General features: G+C 41.2%; 1 protein-coding gene and 1 long non-coding RNA gene across 2 annotated transcripts in view; one reads left to right on the top strand and one right to left on the bottom strand.

The window, feature by feature from the left end:
* Positions 1–2238: 2238 nt before the first annotated feature.
* ABRAXAS2 (abraxas 2, BRISC complex subunit) overlaps positions 2239–16481 on the top strand; it is a 23302-nt gene continuing 9059 nt past the window's right edge. Inside the window, exons 1-4 of the mRNA XM_010952791.2 lie at positions 2239–2337; positions 6065–6155; positions 9968–10004; positions 12363–12429. Of these exons, the coding sequence (XP_010951093.1) occupies positions 2239–2337; positions 6065–6155; positions 9968–10004; positions 12363–12429 (294 nt within the window). The remainder of the gene's footprint in view (positions 2338–6064; positions 6156–9967; positions 10005–12362; positions 12430–16481) is intronic.
* On the bottom strand, positions 6162–12343 carry LOC141579065 (uncharacterized). Its single transcript, XR_012510070.1, has 3 exons — positions 11933–12343; positions 11094–11189; positions 6162–6983 (listed from the first exon to the last, which is right to left on the bottom strand). It is a non-coding gene; the product is annotated as an uncharacterized LOC141579065 (long non-coding RNA).

Below are 16481 nucleotides of genomic sequence, written 5' to 3'. Positions count from 1 at the left end.
ATACAGAGTTCCTTCTCTGGCTCCAGGATTGCTCTGGCTGTTTAGTCCTGAAGGCGGTGTGGGGCACCACCTCTGATTACCCAGGGTAACAGATTCTTGGGGCAGGGAGGGGTGTGAAGAAGCTTGATCCCAACAGAACTGCCCATCACCAGGGAGAAGCTGGAATGTGCCAAGTAACACAGTCCCTCCCACCAGGTGCCTGTTACATGAGGCAGAGGGAGGCTCCGAGAGTACCCTGCGTTGCCTGTGTCCCTCTCACTCTGTGCATCCCTGCAGCCTGGAACCCTGCTCACCTACAACTTCTCTGAAACCATGCTTTCAAGAGTTCTCAAATGCTTCCCAATTGGTAAAACAACAATCAAGTTCCAGGCAATCCTGGTTTGGGTCATAAGAGAAGGTTTCTCTGAGAGGGTGAGTGAAAACCTAAAAGAGTTTGTCACAAGTTATGTCCCCAGGGAAGCAGAGTGTAAGAATGAGATGAACATGAAAGAAATTTATTAGGGAGTGCTCTCAAGATCACCACCTGTTGTGAAAGAGAAAGAAGCAGAATTAGAGGAAGTTGTGAGGCTGGGGGACCATCACAGCAGAGCCTTAGCTAACACCCACTCCCCTGACAGGGCACTGTGAAGCTGGGATGATCCTTTGGAATTTTCCCAAGTTGGATTGCAGGATCTGGGCCTTTGTTCACCTACACTGACCCGACATTGAATGCTTGTTTGCTCAGAAAAGGAGGATTGACCTTGGGCAATGAGACTCTCTTCCACTAAGAATAATTCCAGGAGAGGACAACTTCCCCAGCAGCAGGGATAATAATTCAGTCAGTCCTGCAAGGGGAGGTCTGGGTTGCACATCACCACATCTAGAGCAGAGATAATGGAGTAAACCTTGCAGCTTTCCGGGAGAAGAGTGTTCCAGGCAAAAGGAACTGTGAGTCCAAAATGCCTGCGGTAGAACAAGATAGGGATATCCAGGAAGCAGAAAGAAGACTAGTGTAGCTGTAGCAGAGTGAACAAAGGGGACAGCAGCAGGAAACAAAGGAGTTAGGTCATTGTAAGTTTTGGGATTTGACCAAAAAGCAACATGATTTAAATTTAAGCTTTGGCATGACCATTTTGGCTAGTATGTTGAGGATAGACTTGGCAGGGAAAGGGTTAAAGGCAGAAGTGGGGATATAGATAGGGCTTCTCAACCTCATTTAATTGACATTTTGGGTGGGATTATTCTTTGTGGTAAGGGGATGTCCTGTACATTGTAGGATGTTTAGCAGCATCCTTGGCCCATAACCAGTAAAAAACCAGTAGGACCCTCCCCTAGTCGTGTCATCCAAAAATGTCTCAATTTTGCAAAATGTCCCAAGCTGCAAAATTGCCTCCAGTTCAAACCCCTTGAGTTAGGGGCTGTGATGATGGCTTGCACCACTGTGATATGTGTGCTGGTGGTGGTGAGTTGTAGGATTCTGGATATATTTTGAAGACTGTGCCGACTGATCAAAGGAAAACATCGAGAATATTCCAAGGTTGTTGGCCTGTGCTGCTGTCAGAATACAGTTGTTTGCTGAGCTTGGGAAAAGTGTGACAGAAAGAGCTTTGTGAGAGATTAAAAGCCCAGTTTTGAACCTGAAAGACTGAACAAATTGAAGAATAATGATTAGAAAGATTACTGTTTTTCCCTGAAGCTAGTTGTAGTTCATCTTCCCTGTTATTTATTATTTATGTTATTATTATTTGTTGTTTTTATCTTCTTTCCATGATTTTTCATTAAATTTGTCTTCTTTTGTACCCAGAAACCAATTGCTTCTTAACACCTCCATTGCTACCACCATCTCACTGCTAACCACCTCCAAACCACTGTCATCCAACTTCTGGATTATTTGGGATAGCCTCCCTTTCCTGCTCTCCCTTCCAGGCACTGTTTTCTCTACACTAAAGCCAGAGTGGTCAAGTAAAAATTGAAATCACATCTTTTTATCCTTGAACATGGCAAATGCTGGCTTTTAATACTAAAAGTCTCGGTTGTCGAGAGAAAAACCTGTTTGGGGAACTACAAAGAGCTGTAGAGAAGAGGCAGTGTCTGGGATGTGCTGGGCGCGAGACCCAAGCGGAGGGTACAGTGCTGGGATCGATTCTGATCTCTGGTCTCCCAGGCGCTCAGGCCCCTTGACCTCACCCTCCGAAGACTTCATTTCCCAGGATGCCAAGGGGCAGGGCCAGCCGGAAGGCTATGTACCCTCCGCGGGGCATGATGGGGGAGTTGGAGATTTCCATCATGGCGGCTTCCATTTCGGGCTACACCTTCAGCGCTGTGTGTTTCCACAGCGCCAACAGCAACGCCGACCACGTAGGTGCTGGGCCCCCCGCCGCGGCTGCTGGGGGGCCTACAGCCTCGGTCTCAGGCCCGCGCCTGCGGCCAAGCCGGGATCACTCGCGGCTCGCCCCTCGGGCTGGCCTGAGGAACTGGTGACCCAGAAGGCTCCCGCCCCCGGCGAACCCCTGCTGCCCGGGGCTTCTTCGCCCCCGAGATGGGCCCCCTTGGTCGGTGCCTTCCGCCGCCTGTCCGTCCCGAGACAGCAGCCTCCTATGTAGCAAAGCTTTCCCGGCCGGCCGCCGGTAGTGTCAGGAGTCGCTTAGTGGAAACCGAGCGCCTGCCCCTCCCTGAGAGTCAGGCTTTTAGAGTTGTGAGGGGCGTCCGGGGTCGGGAAGGAGTCGAGTGACCCGGCTTTAGCCTGCGAGCCGAGGCACCCAGCCGCGCCCGCTGGTCTGACAGGTTGTTGTGGGGTGCGACAAGGGAAACCATGGCTGTCACTATTCATACTTTTAGATTCGATCCTGTGTTTTCTTCGCCTCGTGGAAAATGGAGAATGTAACCCGGAGTGTTAGGTGTGGGGTCTACTTGCCTTGAAGTTGCATGTTTAATTCTTTGGCGAATGTTCTAACACCACGGAACTAGTCGCAGTGAAATAGGGAAGTGACAGGCCTGCGTATGAGTGATAGGAAATGCATTTTTAATGTTATTGGCCTCTGGATGGAAATTGTTTGTGAAACTAGGTAATTTTTATTTTTAAGTATTTGCCCACTAAATTGAGGGATTGTTTTCAATGATTTTAGTAGTGATTATTCAAAGTCATTAAATAAACGTGGGGAGGGTGTTGTGGTTGTCATTACAAAGCAAAATGATACACTGCAGAAGAAGGAACTGGATGTGGTTTGATGTCTGCAATCTTAGCGTCCATTAATAAAAACTGATTTCATAGGTGATTCCATTAGTAAGTTGGATGGCACCTTTCATCTCTTCAGTTTGATGGTAGAGATTAATGATACGAATATGCACAGCATGGGTTTTTCCAGTGGCAGCTCCTGTCTCTGGATACTAAGGCCTTTGATACTGCAGCCAGCTATTCAATAATGTAATGCAGTTCATGTATAGGTGGTTTGTGATACTCCTGGTGCCCCATGGAAGTATTAAATATGGTTTCAATAATGCTTTTTAACCTCTCTAGTTCTTGGAGTGCCTACTAATGTCACAGTTTGTGTATAAGGTAAAATTACTGTAAGAATAAGCAACCTGTTGAAATGGATCTTTTTTTTTACAAACTGCGTTGAGATGGCCATGTTACTTAGATTGCTATTAATTTAATTCAAGAGATGACTCTTTACTATCTATGCTGTTCCAGGCATGGTGCTAGACTTCATAGAAATTTTCACCAATGGTAGTAGTTTGCAACTTGTATCTTACACGAAAATACCTGTTTATAGTAACCCTGCTACAGTTATAGAAGTGGAATACTTTAATTTTAATTTCATATATTTTGAAGCTGAAGAACCAAACTTAGTTTTTGTAGTACATTCTTGTTTTGTCTTGGCAAGAATTCGTTTAAAACCACTCATTCTTCAGTAGAGCTGGAGTTAGCAAACTTTTTCTGTAAAGGGTCATTCAGTAAATGTTTTAGGCTTCGTGAGCCGTGTGGTCTCATTAGCAACTACTCAGCTCTGCTGTCGTAGGGAGAAAGCAGCCATAGACAATAAATTAGGATGACTGTTTGCAACAAAACTTTATTGATGGACACTGAAAATTTTAATTTCATCTAATTTTCACTTGTCATGAAATATTATTCCTATTTTTTATTTTTTCTTCAACAATTTAAAAGTGTAGAAACGAGTCTTAGCTTGTAATCCCATACAATAACAGGCATTAGACTGGATTTAGCCTACACACCATAGCTTGCCTGCAGTTATAAAGTAACAGTAGCCCAGATAATCCAGACCAGTAGATAAATAAACATTTATGTTTTCCTTGGCTTTGGAATGTCTTAATGTCACTGTTGACTTTTTCAAACTGAGGCTTGTGGTAGGGTTGCCAGATAAAATATAGGGCACCCAGAAAAATTGGAATTTCAGAAGTAGTAAATTATTTTTCAGTATAAGTATATCCCATTTATTACATAAAAATTATCCATTGTTTATCTGAAATTCAAATTTTTCTGGGTGTCCTGCATTTTTGTTTGCTAAATCTGACAACCTTGAACTATTCAACACTAGGAATCTGTAGATATGTTCTTTTTTTTTTCCTTCTGTTTTTTAGTAGGAGGGAGGGAGGTAGTTAGGTGTAGTTATGTTCTTGAAGTCTAAAGTTCTGTAGGAATCTTAAATTGTATTTTTCACATTGATTAAAAAATTTTTTTAACCTGTTACAAAGACAAAGCTTGGCTTTTGTAGTGAGAACTCATAATTGAAAGACTTCCATAGGATAAAACAAGCCTCTTTAGTCAGTGTTTTTCAAGACTAGTAGTCATGGACACTCTGAGTCTGAGAGAATTTTTTTTTAAGGGGATCTATATATTACTCACATTTGAGAGATGCCCTGTACATGGTATTTGGGATGTTAGGATAATCCACACCCCTAATCCAATACAAAGCTATGCTGTAAAGCATCTGTCTCTCCCTCCTCACTCCCACTGATTCCAACTGGGAATGTTTTTAAACAAGGAAACTTCTTTCATTGATTCGAAGGGTCAACCTAGAATAGAAAGGACATTGTTTCAACAGATGTACTCGACCAGCATTTATTTGACACCTCATGTGCTGGGTGCTGAGATACACAGTGAACAAGCACAGGGTCCCTGCTTTCATGGAGCGTATATCTTACTGGGAGTAGGCATTTGTCAATACATATGAATATGTAACATGGCAGATAGTGAGAAGACAAAGAAGAAAAGGGATGCAGGGTGAAGGGAACAGCGTGTCTGGCATGCTCTGTTTCTGTTACACTGGCCAGGGAAGGGCTCTCTGATAAGTGCCAGAAGAGTGAAGAGCTGGATGGAGGGAAGGAGTAAGTCACGTGGATATTCCGGGAAGGGGAGTCCAGGACAGCCTATTAGTTCACCACCTGCAGGGAAGTTATTTTGACACTTAGAGTGTATGTTCTCCAACTGTGCTTGTGGTGAACACTGCAGCAAGTACTCAAACAGTAGGTTGTATGCTGCTGAGTAATCCAGACTTGATGGTAGTGGTGTGTGTCCTCCAGGGGTGTAAGTCAGTTAACCACAGCATTTATGAGAGAAAACTTTCATGTGAGTGATAAGAAATTTATTTGATGAGATCCTAAGCTCCCATACCAGCCTATACAAGAGCAATTAATTGTGCATTGTATTAACTTCTTTATCCTTTTGTCATTAGCAGTGTTTTTATAACAAGGAGAAATAAATTACATGCTGCTTTAAGAAAACAGCCTTGGAATATTTCTGCTTTCTAAAGTTTTTTAACATTGGTTGTTACATTTAGTAGGATTTAGGTGATGAATTTACTCTTCTTATTTTCACTTCAAAAAAACCAGAGTTTTGGGGGAAGGGATTAAAATAATATTTCATCCTGTCGTAGAATCCTTTTTTGGAATAATCCAGTTAATAGCTATATCTCAAATTGCTTTAGTCTTACTTGTTGGCTTATGGAATAGTACATGGCAAGCTTATTTGGATTATTGTTAAAATTATTATGTCCTCAATTCCTCTTAATTCCAGTAAAAGTCATTTTTACTTTTAGTCGCAACTATTTTCATTTATTACTTTTAGGAAGGATTTTTGCTGGGAGAGGTAAGACAAGAGGAAACCTTCAGCATCAGTGACTCCCAAATCAGCAACACAGAATTTCTGCAAGTAATTGGTGAGTTTATCACTGGCCTTAGAAATACTCTTCTCATGTATATGCTGCTTGTTTTGTTCTTTGGCCCTTAATTTTTAATTATTTTCATTAATTTTTAATTAATTTTGGCCTTTGATTTTTAATCTAATAATAGATTAAAAGAGTACATAGAAAGCCACTCAAATCATAGTGCCGATGATTTGCATTACTAAATGATAGGACATGTTTTTGTAAGTCCGTGTAAACTCACAGTGCGTGGCTGGAAGTTGAGGTGTTCGGTGAAGCTGCCCCTCACCCACTAGGGGGCCAGCCCGGCTGGTTGCCATGCGGTGCTGTGCTGATTGTCTCCACAACCACCGTGGACTTCACGTCTGCACCCCGGGCTCTGCCCATTGTCAGCATCACCTCGTACTGTAATGAAAGACTGTGCTGTGCTGGTCCTTCCTGGAGGGCTCCGGCAGAGATGTTTATGCTTGTTTATGTGAGATGTTTGTTAACCCTCCCCAGCCTTCCAAGAAATAAGCCGAACAGTTGGTTTTGGGGGAGGTTGCTGGGGAAAATGAAGGAATATTTGTAGATGCATCCACTCTCTTTGGATCAGTCTCCTCTTAATAAATAGGGGTCGTAGTCCTTTCAGCTGCACCTTGAGCGTATCATCAAACAACATATCCTGACGCTCAAAGCAAAGCAAGGGACATTTCACTCATTCATGCAGCCAACAATTATGGAAGGACGTCCGTGGTGCGAGGCATTTGCTGGCGGTGAGAAGGGTTTCCGGATCCTTCCTGCCTTCCAGGACTAGGGCGAGGATGAGAGGAGCAGAGAAAACGCCAGAGTGCACAATGAGAGCTGTAAGGAGGAAACAGAGAATCTCATGAGTTTGAGAAAAAAAAACTACTAGTGGGTTAAATCAGTAGAGATGCCACGAAGGAGGTGAACTTAGGGCAAGTGGGCGGTAAGTTCAGGAGATCACAGAGCAAAGAGCGCGTAAAACATGCAGGGAGTCTGGCGTGTTCCTGTGTGACGGAAACAGAATGATTGAAGGTGAGTGGTTTGTGGCAGGTTCGGTTGTGCTGAGGCCGGATCATCAGTCTCAGCCTGTCCCCACAGCCCTCTAGTGCCGGGGTCAGGGGCCAGGGGAAGGGACTGAGGTGCTCAGGATTGGGGCAAAATGAAGGACAGCTGTTTCCCACAGGCCCAGAACTCTAAAAACCACTCCCCACAATATTGGCTTGTTACATAAATACTTGGCACTTGACATACTATGTATAGCTATTCTTCCATTGAGGTTTTGTTTTTGTGTCTTATTTTGCTTAACTCTTTAAAGTCCTAAAATAGAAAATTAGATTTCTTTGGCCATTTGCGCAGTTATTTATTGTTTGCCCTTGGGTTTTCAAAAGCAGTTTGGGATATGAAGGCTAAAATGCCAGATACACCTGACAGCAAACCATGCAAGAAAGAGCTCTCTTGCCTGGCATGATCACAGAAGTAGCACTTCTGATGAGTGTTTTGGCCATTTATCTTTAAAGAAATAGTAATGGTAAAGTAATGCAAATTCTCCAGCATAGTATACTGTATCTTTGATTCATAAACCTTTGAGTTCTTGCAGTAAATGCCAGTTTCCATGGGACGGTAGATACGGGGAATCACCAATCAGTAGAGGTCCCAGCTAGCACAGTGCCATGACAACCATCTTTTGCTGTTCAGTGTTTAATTTATTAGCTACATTTAGTTCATTGTTTGAAACCATCATGGATCTCATGAACAAAGTATTTGCTAGTATTATCATAAATGTATTGTTATCACTGTAATATTCTTCTTTTAAAAATAAATGCATATTAGAAAATGTAAACCAGGGCCTCTGGAAAACCTGGATTGAAAGGCCAAACATTAGGTAACGTGCTGTGATTAGTATTCCATACCACCAGTGTGAAGAAATTTTCTGGCATAGCTTAACCTCCAGAATAAAGTGTTCTCAATAAAATAAATTGGCCAAATTTCTCATTTGTTGAAAAAGTCTGAATCCATGCACAGACACCCTACCTGACTATATAGCAAGGAGGGCTTTGCATAGAATATCACATTTTGAGCACGAAGTATCTGCCTCTTGTTTTGAATACGTATTAATTTTTAAAGCTGTGCTCACTTTAAGCGGCGCTGTCCGCCCTTAGTGCTGGCAGTGGCAGGGCGGAGGCAGCAGCAGAAGCGCTCCCTTAGTTAACGGGGCCATGCGCGGAAGGGAGCGGCACGGGAGCTGTGAAGCTCACCCACCGGCAGGATGAGCAAGCCCAGCAGTGTGTCCCAGTGGGATTTCTAGAGAAATGACTGCAGAGACGGCACATGTACAGGAAGAGGCGTCTACCGTGTGGACGAGCTCTGCAGGAAGAGAACACTCTAGAATCCCCTACAAGGCTGCCCCGTCTCCGCCTGCCTCCAGAAACCTACCTGGCAGCTGCCGTGCCCGCCAGCTTCCTTCCAGTCTGCAGCTTTTCGTGTTTGAGACCGTCACCCTGTTTTGTCCACGGAGTGCTTTGTTAGGTATTGCAAAAATCATGTACAGGAAAGCTTTAACTTCCTTTAGAAAATACCGCATGGTATCTAGAGCGTATCTGCAGTGTGCCTCTAATCCAGGGTGTAAATCATGGAAGAAGCCCGCTGCGGCGGATTGATGACAGGAGTGTGTATGCAAAGCTCAGAATTTACTCTAGGGATTTTCTTAAGCAAAATATTCTTTCCTTTAAAGTTGAAGATGGGGGATTTTTTTTTTTTTTTGCCTTTTCCCTGAACTCTATCGTTTTTACTACAAACGTTCCACATTTTAATTACTTCACTAACAGTATCTCTGAAATAACTTATGATGGTGTACTGTACCATCTTTGATGATAAAAGAAAGAACTATTTCTAGATGAGATTTTATTTGCATCCCTATGTCCGCAGTTATACCAGGCACATGAACTTTTCTTTCCTGTGAAAGAATTGGCATTTCTGCGTGCGTTTTGGCAGCACTGACATCAGGACAGAAGCTAATGGGCCCGGCCTCATGACCTTCAGAGTGGTGGTTTCATTTTAATTGAGCTACAGTTGCAGCTAGAACTCTGTGGCTGTGGCTTTATAAACAGCAGGTGACAACAGTCACTGTCTAGAAGAATGTTAATAATAGCTTTGCGTGGTTAATTAGTTTCATGGTCTTATAAAGCCACCCAGACCCTAAGCCCCCTGATGACTTGAAGACATTGTTCAGTATGGTTAATCACAGCAGTCTTTTCAGAGCCATTAGGATCTGCCTTATAAATGACTGTTTCCCTTAGTGCTGAAAATCTTTGAAAGGGTTAATAAACTTGGAGAGTTTCCTCCCTTCCACTTCAAAACACCTTGCCCAGTTGTCCTGTGTCGTTGGCAGGTTACTGATGGCAGCAGGGTGGTTAAGGCCCTCCTCTCCCCGAACTGTGCTCACAGCTTTTACCCACCTTGATTAATAGCTTCCAGTCAGTGGTTACTTTTTTCTCTTAGGCTTTGTTTAAATAGGTAAGATTGAATAAGGGCACAGAGTAGCGCATGTTCCTGAATAAAAGCTTTCAGATGCGTGCTCATCACACATGGACAAATGGAAACAGAATGCTCATTCTCCAGTTTACTTCGTTCTGAGAATGCGTCCCTGAGTTTAAGTGTCAAAAAGACACACTGCCTCCACTAGTGCACGTACTGTTTGGGAGAGGAAAACTCTTTTTATTGTCTGAAATTTTGGTTAAAGTTTTTTTTTAATCCTGAGCTATTTTATAGTTGTGTGTATCTTACATGACTAACTGAGATGTATTTCTTCTTTCTAATTACAGAAATTCATAATCATCAGCCTTGTTCAAAACTTTTTAGGTAAGCCACATTGTTCTTTGTAGCTTTTTGTCCTTATTAAAAGATTAATTGATTAAAAACTAGTGAATTTGGACCAGTATATGATTATAGCTATAAAGTTAGAAGTATAACTGAGGGCATCCAAATTCACTCATTTATTGTATATGTGGCACTGTGTTAAGTTAGGAAGAGGGTGGGGGGACAGTGTAGATCTTGGCCTCAGTAGTTTAGAATGGAAGTCTCTGCCAGCTTCCCTAACAAGGGCTCTTCAACCGTAGAGAAGGAAGTTAATCACGGATACATACAGATAAAAATAGTTAATGTTTTTAAAAGGAATAAAAAGTGTTCAGTGTTGTGGGGGGGAGGGTATAGCTGAGTGGTAGAGTACATGCCTAGCATGCATGAAATCCTGGGTTCAATCCCCAGTACCTCCATTAAAAAAATAAAAAATAAACCTAATTATGTCCTCCCCACCAAAAAACCCCCAAACAAACAAAAAACAAAAATGTTCAGTGTTCAACTTTAAAACTTCAGGAAAGGGAACATGAAACTTACTTTTTTGTGGTTAATACACACCAGTTGCATATTATGACCAACTGAAGGACAGAAAGAGAAAGAAAGGGGAGGAGACACATTCAGAGGGAGAGAGCAAATGACAGAGAACATACGGAGGGCAAACAGCGAGGAAGAAAAAAGCCAGTGTCTCCCACACGCTGGACTTCTGCTCCCCAAACCGCAAGTCCAGCCTCTGTCTTCACTCTCAGCCCCAAGCCCTTCCACCTGATGGCTGGTGTGATGATTTCAACTCTTGTGTTTCTGAAAACTCCGATGTCCTATTCTTCTGCTTCCCCAAAATCCAGGCCAGGGCTTCCCTTGCAGTGCTGCCCGTGCTAGTTCAACTCAGCGTTCCTGGTCAGCACTTCCTTCTTTAACACCTGCCAACCCCTTGTGCCTGGCTGTTCCTGCTGTGTGTTCCCTGCAGCTTTTACCTTGACCCCTCTCTCACTCTCAGCTGCCCCGAGCACCCAGCCCCCTTGCACCCAAGAACCCCTGGGGACTTATGTCATGTTCGCCATCCACCTAACCCCCATCCCTCCCGCACACACTTACCCATTATTTCAGAGGATTGTCACTATGCAAGACCGCTGTCTGTGAACAAAGCCTCAGGGTAGCTTAGAACCTCCTCTCTCTTAGATTTACACACAACTAAAAAGAGGAGCAGGAAATGAAACAAGGAACCAGCAGTTCATTTGAAAAGAATCTCAGAGCAAATGAAATGAGTCAGGCCCTGGTCCCACACACAGCCTTTGGTTCACGAGAGGGTCCTGTTTGGCCCTGACTATTCAAAGCTTTGCTAGGCATACCCCGCCTTGTCCTTCTGAGGGGTTCCTTAAAATACTGTCAGCAAAGTAGTACCAGAACATAGACTCATAAACTTGTAATTCAAATCATAGACTGATAATTCTGAGAGCTGGAAGAAATTTTAGAAATCTTCTGTCTACTCCAAATTTTATTTTGCAAAACAGGAAATGGAGGCCAGATAGGTTAAAGTGACTTGCCTAAAATCACACAGTGAGGAGCAGAACTGAGCTGGAGCTGGTATCTCCTGGCTCCTAATTCAGTGTTTTTACTATATCGTGAACTCCTGCCTGCCTTAGAAGACCTGGACTTCTGGTGTTAGGGGGAGGGGAGAAAGGGTGGCATTCCTAAAACCATGACCAGTGGTAGAGAAGCCCACACATCGTTATGCCCAGACTGCTCACCACAGCATCCTGGGCAGGCTGGTCTCTTTTAGGGGTGAAGTGCGTTCAGTTTGAAACTAGCCAGACCTGGCTTCACATCCCAGCTCTTCCATCTACCAGCTCTGTGATTTGGGGCAAGTCACTTAACCTCAGTATCTTTATCTGGGAATAAAACGTCTTGACTTGTTGGGCTGAACTGGTACTTACCTCCCAGCATTAGGCAAGAATGAAAGGAATTGACATGAGGAAGCGTGCAGCTGAGTGTCTTATTAAGGATTCAACAAATACTCATTTCCCTTCTTCATTTCTCAGAAAATGAGCTTCTGTGTTTTTTTTCCATAGGTAATTGATACTTAGAAACAAAGAAAAGATGTCACATCCATTTGAAACCACACGTTTCATAATTGCTTGCTTTGAATGTAGCAGTCTCTTGAGTATTCTTTGACACAAAAGATGCCTCATATCACTAAGGCATTTAAATTGATTTCTCTTTAAATATCTATCGAAGAGAAACAATTACATCTTTAGTACCAACTTTTAGGGTTAGATGATCCATAGACACATGTTGCTAACCATGTTCATGTAAAAGTACTATGTAATTTTAATAAAATATTTTTTTTCTCTTAAAAAAAAACAGTTTTTATGACTATGCAAGCAAAGTTAATGAAGAGAGTTTGGACAGGATTCTTAAAGATCGGAGAAAGGTACGTTCTGTTTGTCGCCCAGTCTGATTTGGAAATCACTCCTTATCTTACTACCCTAACTTAAAATCAGAAAGGAATATAAGATGAAACAATGTGATTTGATGTTAATATAAGAGTTCTGTTAACTTAAGTAGATTTTAAAGGTAAATTGTGGATATGACACAATGTGTACAGTATAGCAATAGAACAAAATTTAGACATATGATTCCATTATGTAAAAATCAGAAGTAAAAAAAAACAACTATAATCCAGAAAGATACCAATAGTTGAGTTGATTCTGGGTGGTTCTATCTTACTATTTTGTAATTAAAAAAATAATTTTGCCAATATTTAATATACATGCATTAATTTTATAATCAGGAAAATACTTCTAAAAAATGTAAATTGCAGTTAAATATCTTTGGATATGTTACTCTTTCAAGTTCAATTAATGTTGAATATAGATGCTTTTCCAAAAGGTCATGTGTTTATTATTTCTGTCAACACATGCATATGATGTTCTGATTGTGGATGGGAAGCAAGTCTGAACAGAACTGACAGTGAAGCAAAGTTTTATTGCTGCACCATCATCTGATGGTCTCATTTATAATTTACTCTGTTGTACTATGTGAGGGTTTTACTTTTTCACCTTGGTGTAGTAATCCCAGAAAAATAGATTGGTTACTAAAACATCACTTGAGGGGAAAAAAGTACCAATGAAAGTTTTCAACTTGTCAAACGAAAACAAAATGCCTTTGTTAGAAGCATGTATTATAAAAAAGCTTTTCAAAGATTACCTGTGCATAAAAATAATCCTGGCAGCGTGGGACTGCTAAGGCGTCAGAAGTTGAGTGCAGTTAGAGCAGGTCAGCAGCCTTTCCAGTGTACTCCCCCAGCACCGCTGTCGGGCGGAAAGGCAGAAAGAGACGCGGGTAAGATAAAAGGAAAACTGGGAAGTGTGAGGGGTAGGTTTGAGGAAAGGACAAATGGCTTTTCAGATGATAACAAGCTCAGGACATGCTCGATATTGGCAGAGAGTCTAACCTAGTCACCTGCCCAACTGCGAAAGTGGGTTAGAGGAGCCACAGGCGACGGTCGAGCTCTCTCATTTTCAGTGACTTGCCTGCAGCATATATTCTGGCGTCTTAGTCCATCTTCCTCCCCCAACCACCACCTCACCTCCTCATTCCATTTAGTTTCATATTTTAGATAATGAACCTTTATTATACTTCGTAAAACTAAAATTTATTCCATGAGAATTCTTACTGAAACACAGTTGTCTAGAGCACTCACTACATAGTAAAAGTACCAGGAAATATTTTTATAATAAATGAAAAAAATTTAAAGTGAGAAAAATGAATAAAGACTATGAAAAGAGAAAAGAAATCCACAAATGGCCAAGAAGTAAATGGAAAGGTGTTCATCTTCAATCAGGAAATGTAAATCAAAACATAATACTGGTTTTTTGCCCATTAGATTGGCAAAAGTATAAAAGGATTTCTATATCCAGTGTCGGCAAGGTCACAGGAAATGGGGAAGCTATAGTTGGTGGAATGTATGTTGACACAGACATTTAAGGGGAGAGTTTTGCAATAACAGAATTTTAAATATGCAGTTTCATCTCTAGGAATCTGGCCCAAGTAAATAATTGCATCTAGGCACAAAGATGAAAAGCTGGCATTATTGAACACTTTAACTCTGTGCCAGGCCATGTTCTAAGCACCTTCCACGTATTGACACATTTAATCCTTGTAACAGCCTGTGAGGTAAATGGCTGTTACCATCCCCATCATCCCCATTTTACAGCTGAGGCAACTAAGGATAAGTAACTTGCTTAAGGTTGCCAGCAGGTAGTGTTCATGCCAAGATTTAAACCCAGCAGTCTGGCCTCTTAATTCAGCATACAAAGATGTTGTTGCATCTTTGCTTAATAGTGAGAATTTTGAGAGCAATCTAAATGTCCACCAGTTGGGGGTGGTTGTATAAATTAAATTGGTACCTCCATACTATGGGATATGAAACAGCCGTTAAAAAGAGAGGGTGATTCGCATGTAATGTGACATAAAAAGATCTTGAAGTTAAGTGAAAAGAATAGTATTGTAATTTGAACCTAGTTTTGTAAAAACAAACGTCTGAATGAGTGTTTACATGTACAGAAAAAGATCTGGAAGGAAACCAACCAACCTAACAGTGGTTACTCTGGGAAGTGGAGCAGAGATGCTGCTGCTGAGGGGAGACTGCACATGATGAGGGTTTTAAACTTGTATTTGACGTTGAAAATAAACTGAGAAAGAAAAGGACTCTACTATGTAGTGTTTTCAGTAGGTGATAGGGACACATTTCCAAATCAATTTGGGGATTTTAAAATTGGGTTTTCTGTTTTGAGACACAGAAGACCAGTGGTAGGTTGTTAACTGGAGTGAACTTTGCTTTTCCTGGGGCCAGGATTCTCAAAACAGTTAAAAGTTGATACACAGTCTTAATTTTGTAGACCTTTGTGCTTAAACGAATGTTTATATTTTCCTTTGCAATTAAAGATAGGAATTTGTTGCCTCAGTTGACTTGGAAATTATTTTATTTTCCATGGTATTTGGTAAAGGCAGGGACCGTATTTTACATTCATTGTGTTTCCTGTGGCACTTTATACATAATATAAACTTGTTAAGGGTTTTTTTCAAAATCCAAATTCTTGGCCCCATAGCAACGATGATATATAGCATTCAGACTGAAAAGCTTTATAGTTGTTTCTAGTTTGGGGTTTTTCCCCCAGGAATGGTACAAAATTGTATCTTCACCTCCGAAGGGTTATGGTACTACCTACAAAGTTGCATTTAAAATGTTAGGCTTAAAAATACATGTGTACTTTAAACAGTATCTGATATATAAAAATATTTTTAGTTATTCTTAACTCTCCAAGAAAGTACTGATGGAAGTGGGAAGGTATAGTTCAGTGGTAGAGGCATGCTTAGCATGCACAGGGCCCTGGGTTCAGTCCCCAGTACCTCCACTTAACCAAAAAAAAAAAAAAAAAAAAGACTATTAAGAAAGTACTGATGGAAACTTCAAAAATTGACTCTTTGTTAGTCAGGCTTCAAATCTAATCTTTAATTCAAAATCCTAAGAATTGAACAAAAGTTTAGTAAGTTGAACTCTTATAAAATAAGCACATAATAATTTTAAAAGTTCCTTTAGTCTTAGAATTATCCATTAGAAAATGCAAGCTAATAAAGATTTTTGTCACAATAGTAATTAATATATAAAATACATAGAAATATGTTTACTAAAAAATGTGTGGCTCCTAAATATAGAAACTGCACAACATTGCTGAAAGAATTTTTTTTTTAAGGCTTAAAATAGAGGCTAATGTTTTTGCTATGAAAATCCCCTAGTAGGTGCAGCGTGGTTGTGTGCTCAGTTACTGCTCTGGCAGAATCCTTATTGAGTTTATGAAGTTTTGATGAGCCTCGGATTTTGAGCTAAGGCCAAAAAAGCAAGTGAGAGGAGAATTTCTGCCTTCTTGGAAGCATCTGCTCTGAAATGATAATGATAAACATACTGCCATCTTCATACCATCATGAGGCCAAAAAGAACACAACCTAAACATGACAAATGTGCCCAGTATTGGGGATAATTGCTTTGGCTCCAGAAAATGTAAGTGAATGTCTAGCGCAGAGAGTAGAGTGGAAAGTCTTTGTGAAATATTGTCTGAAACTTCAGCAGAAATAAGGTTTTAAGGAAAGATATTCATAATTTTTTATCATGGCCCAAACACAGCTATCAAAATTGTGGTCTTCCACATCAGTGACCTAGTTTCTCAGTGGTCTTGCAACCAGCTTGCTAGCTCTAAAAGGTAAAATCATGGATGTCACCATTATGAGTTATTTTGGCATCTCATCTTTCATTGATCAGAATGAAGGGGTTTATCTTTTTAGCCAATAGCAAATGAGTAAGTTGATTACTATCAGTTGATATCCAAAATAAATTTATAGCCCCCCCACCACTTCTCACAAAATACAAATGGAATGAAACAATTAGAATCAGCATAAATGAAAAGCGTTAGTACTCATCCAGCA

The sequence above is a fragment of the Camelus bactrianus genome, chromosome 11 (assembly GCF_048773025.1).
Source record: "Camelus bactrianus isolate YW-2024 breed Bactrian camel chromosome 11, ASM4877302v1, whole genome shotgun sequence".
In the NCBI taxonomy this organism is placed as follows: domain Eukaryota; kingdom Metazoa; phylum Chordata; class Mammalia; order Artiodactyla; family Camelidae; genus Camelus; species Camelus bactrianus.
The sequence above is the reverse complement of the archived record's forward strand: the minus strand, read 5'-3'. Positions and strand labels throughout refer to the sequence as shown.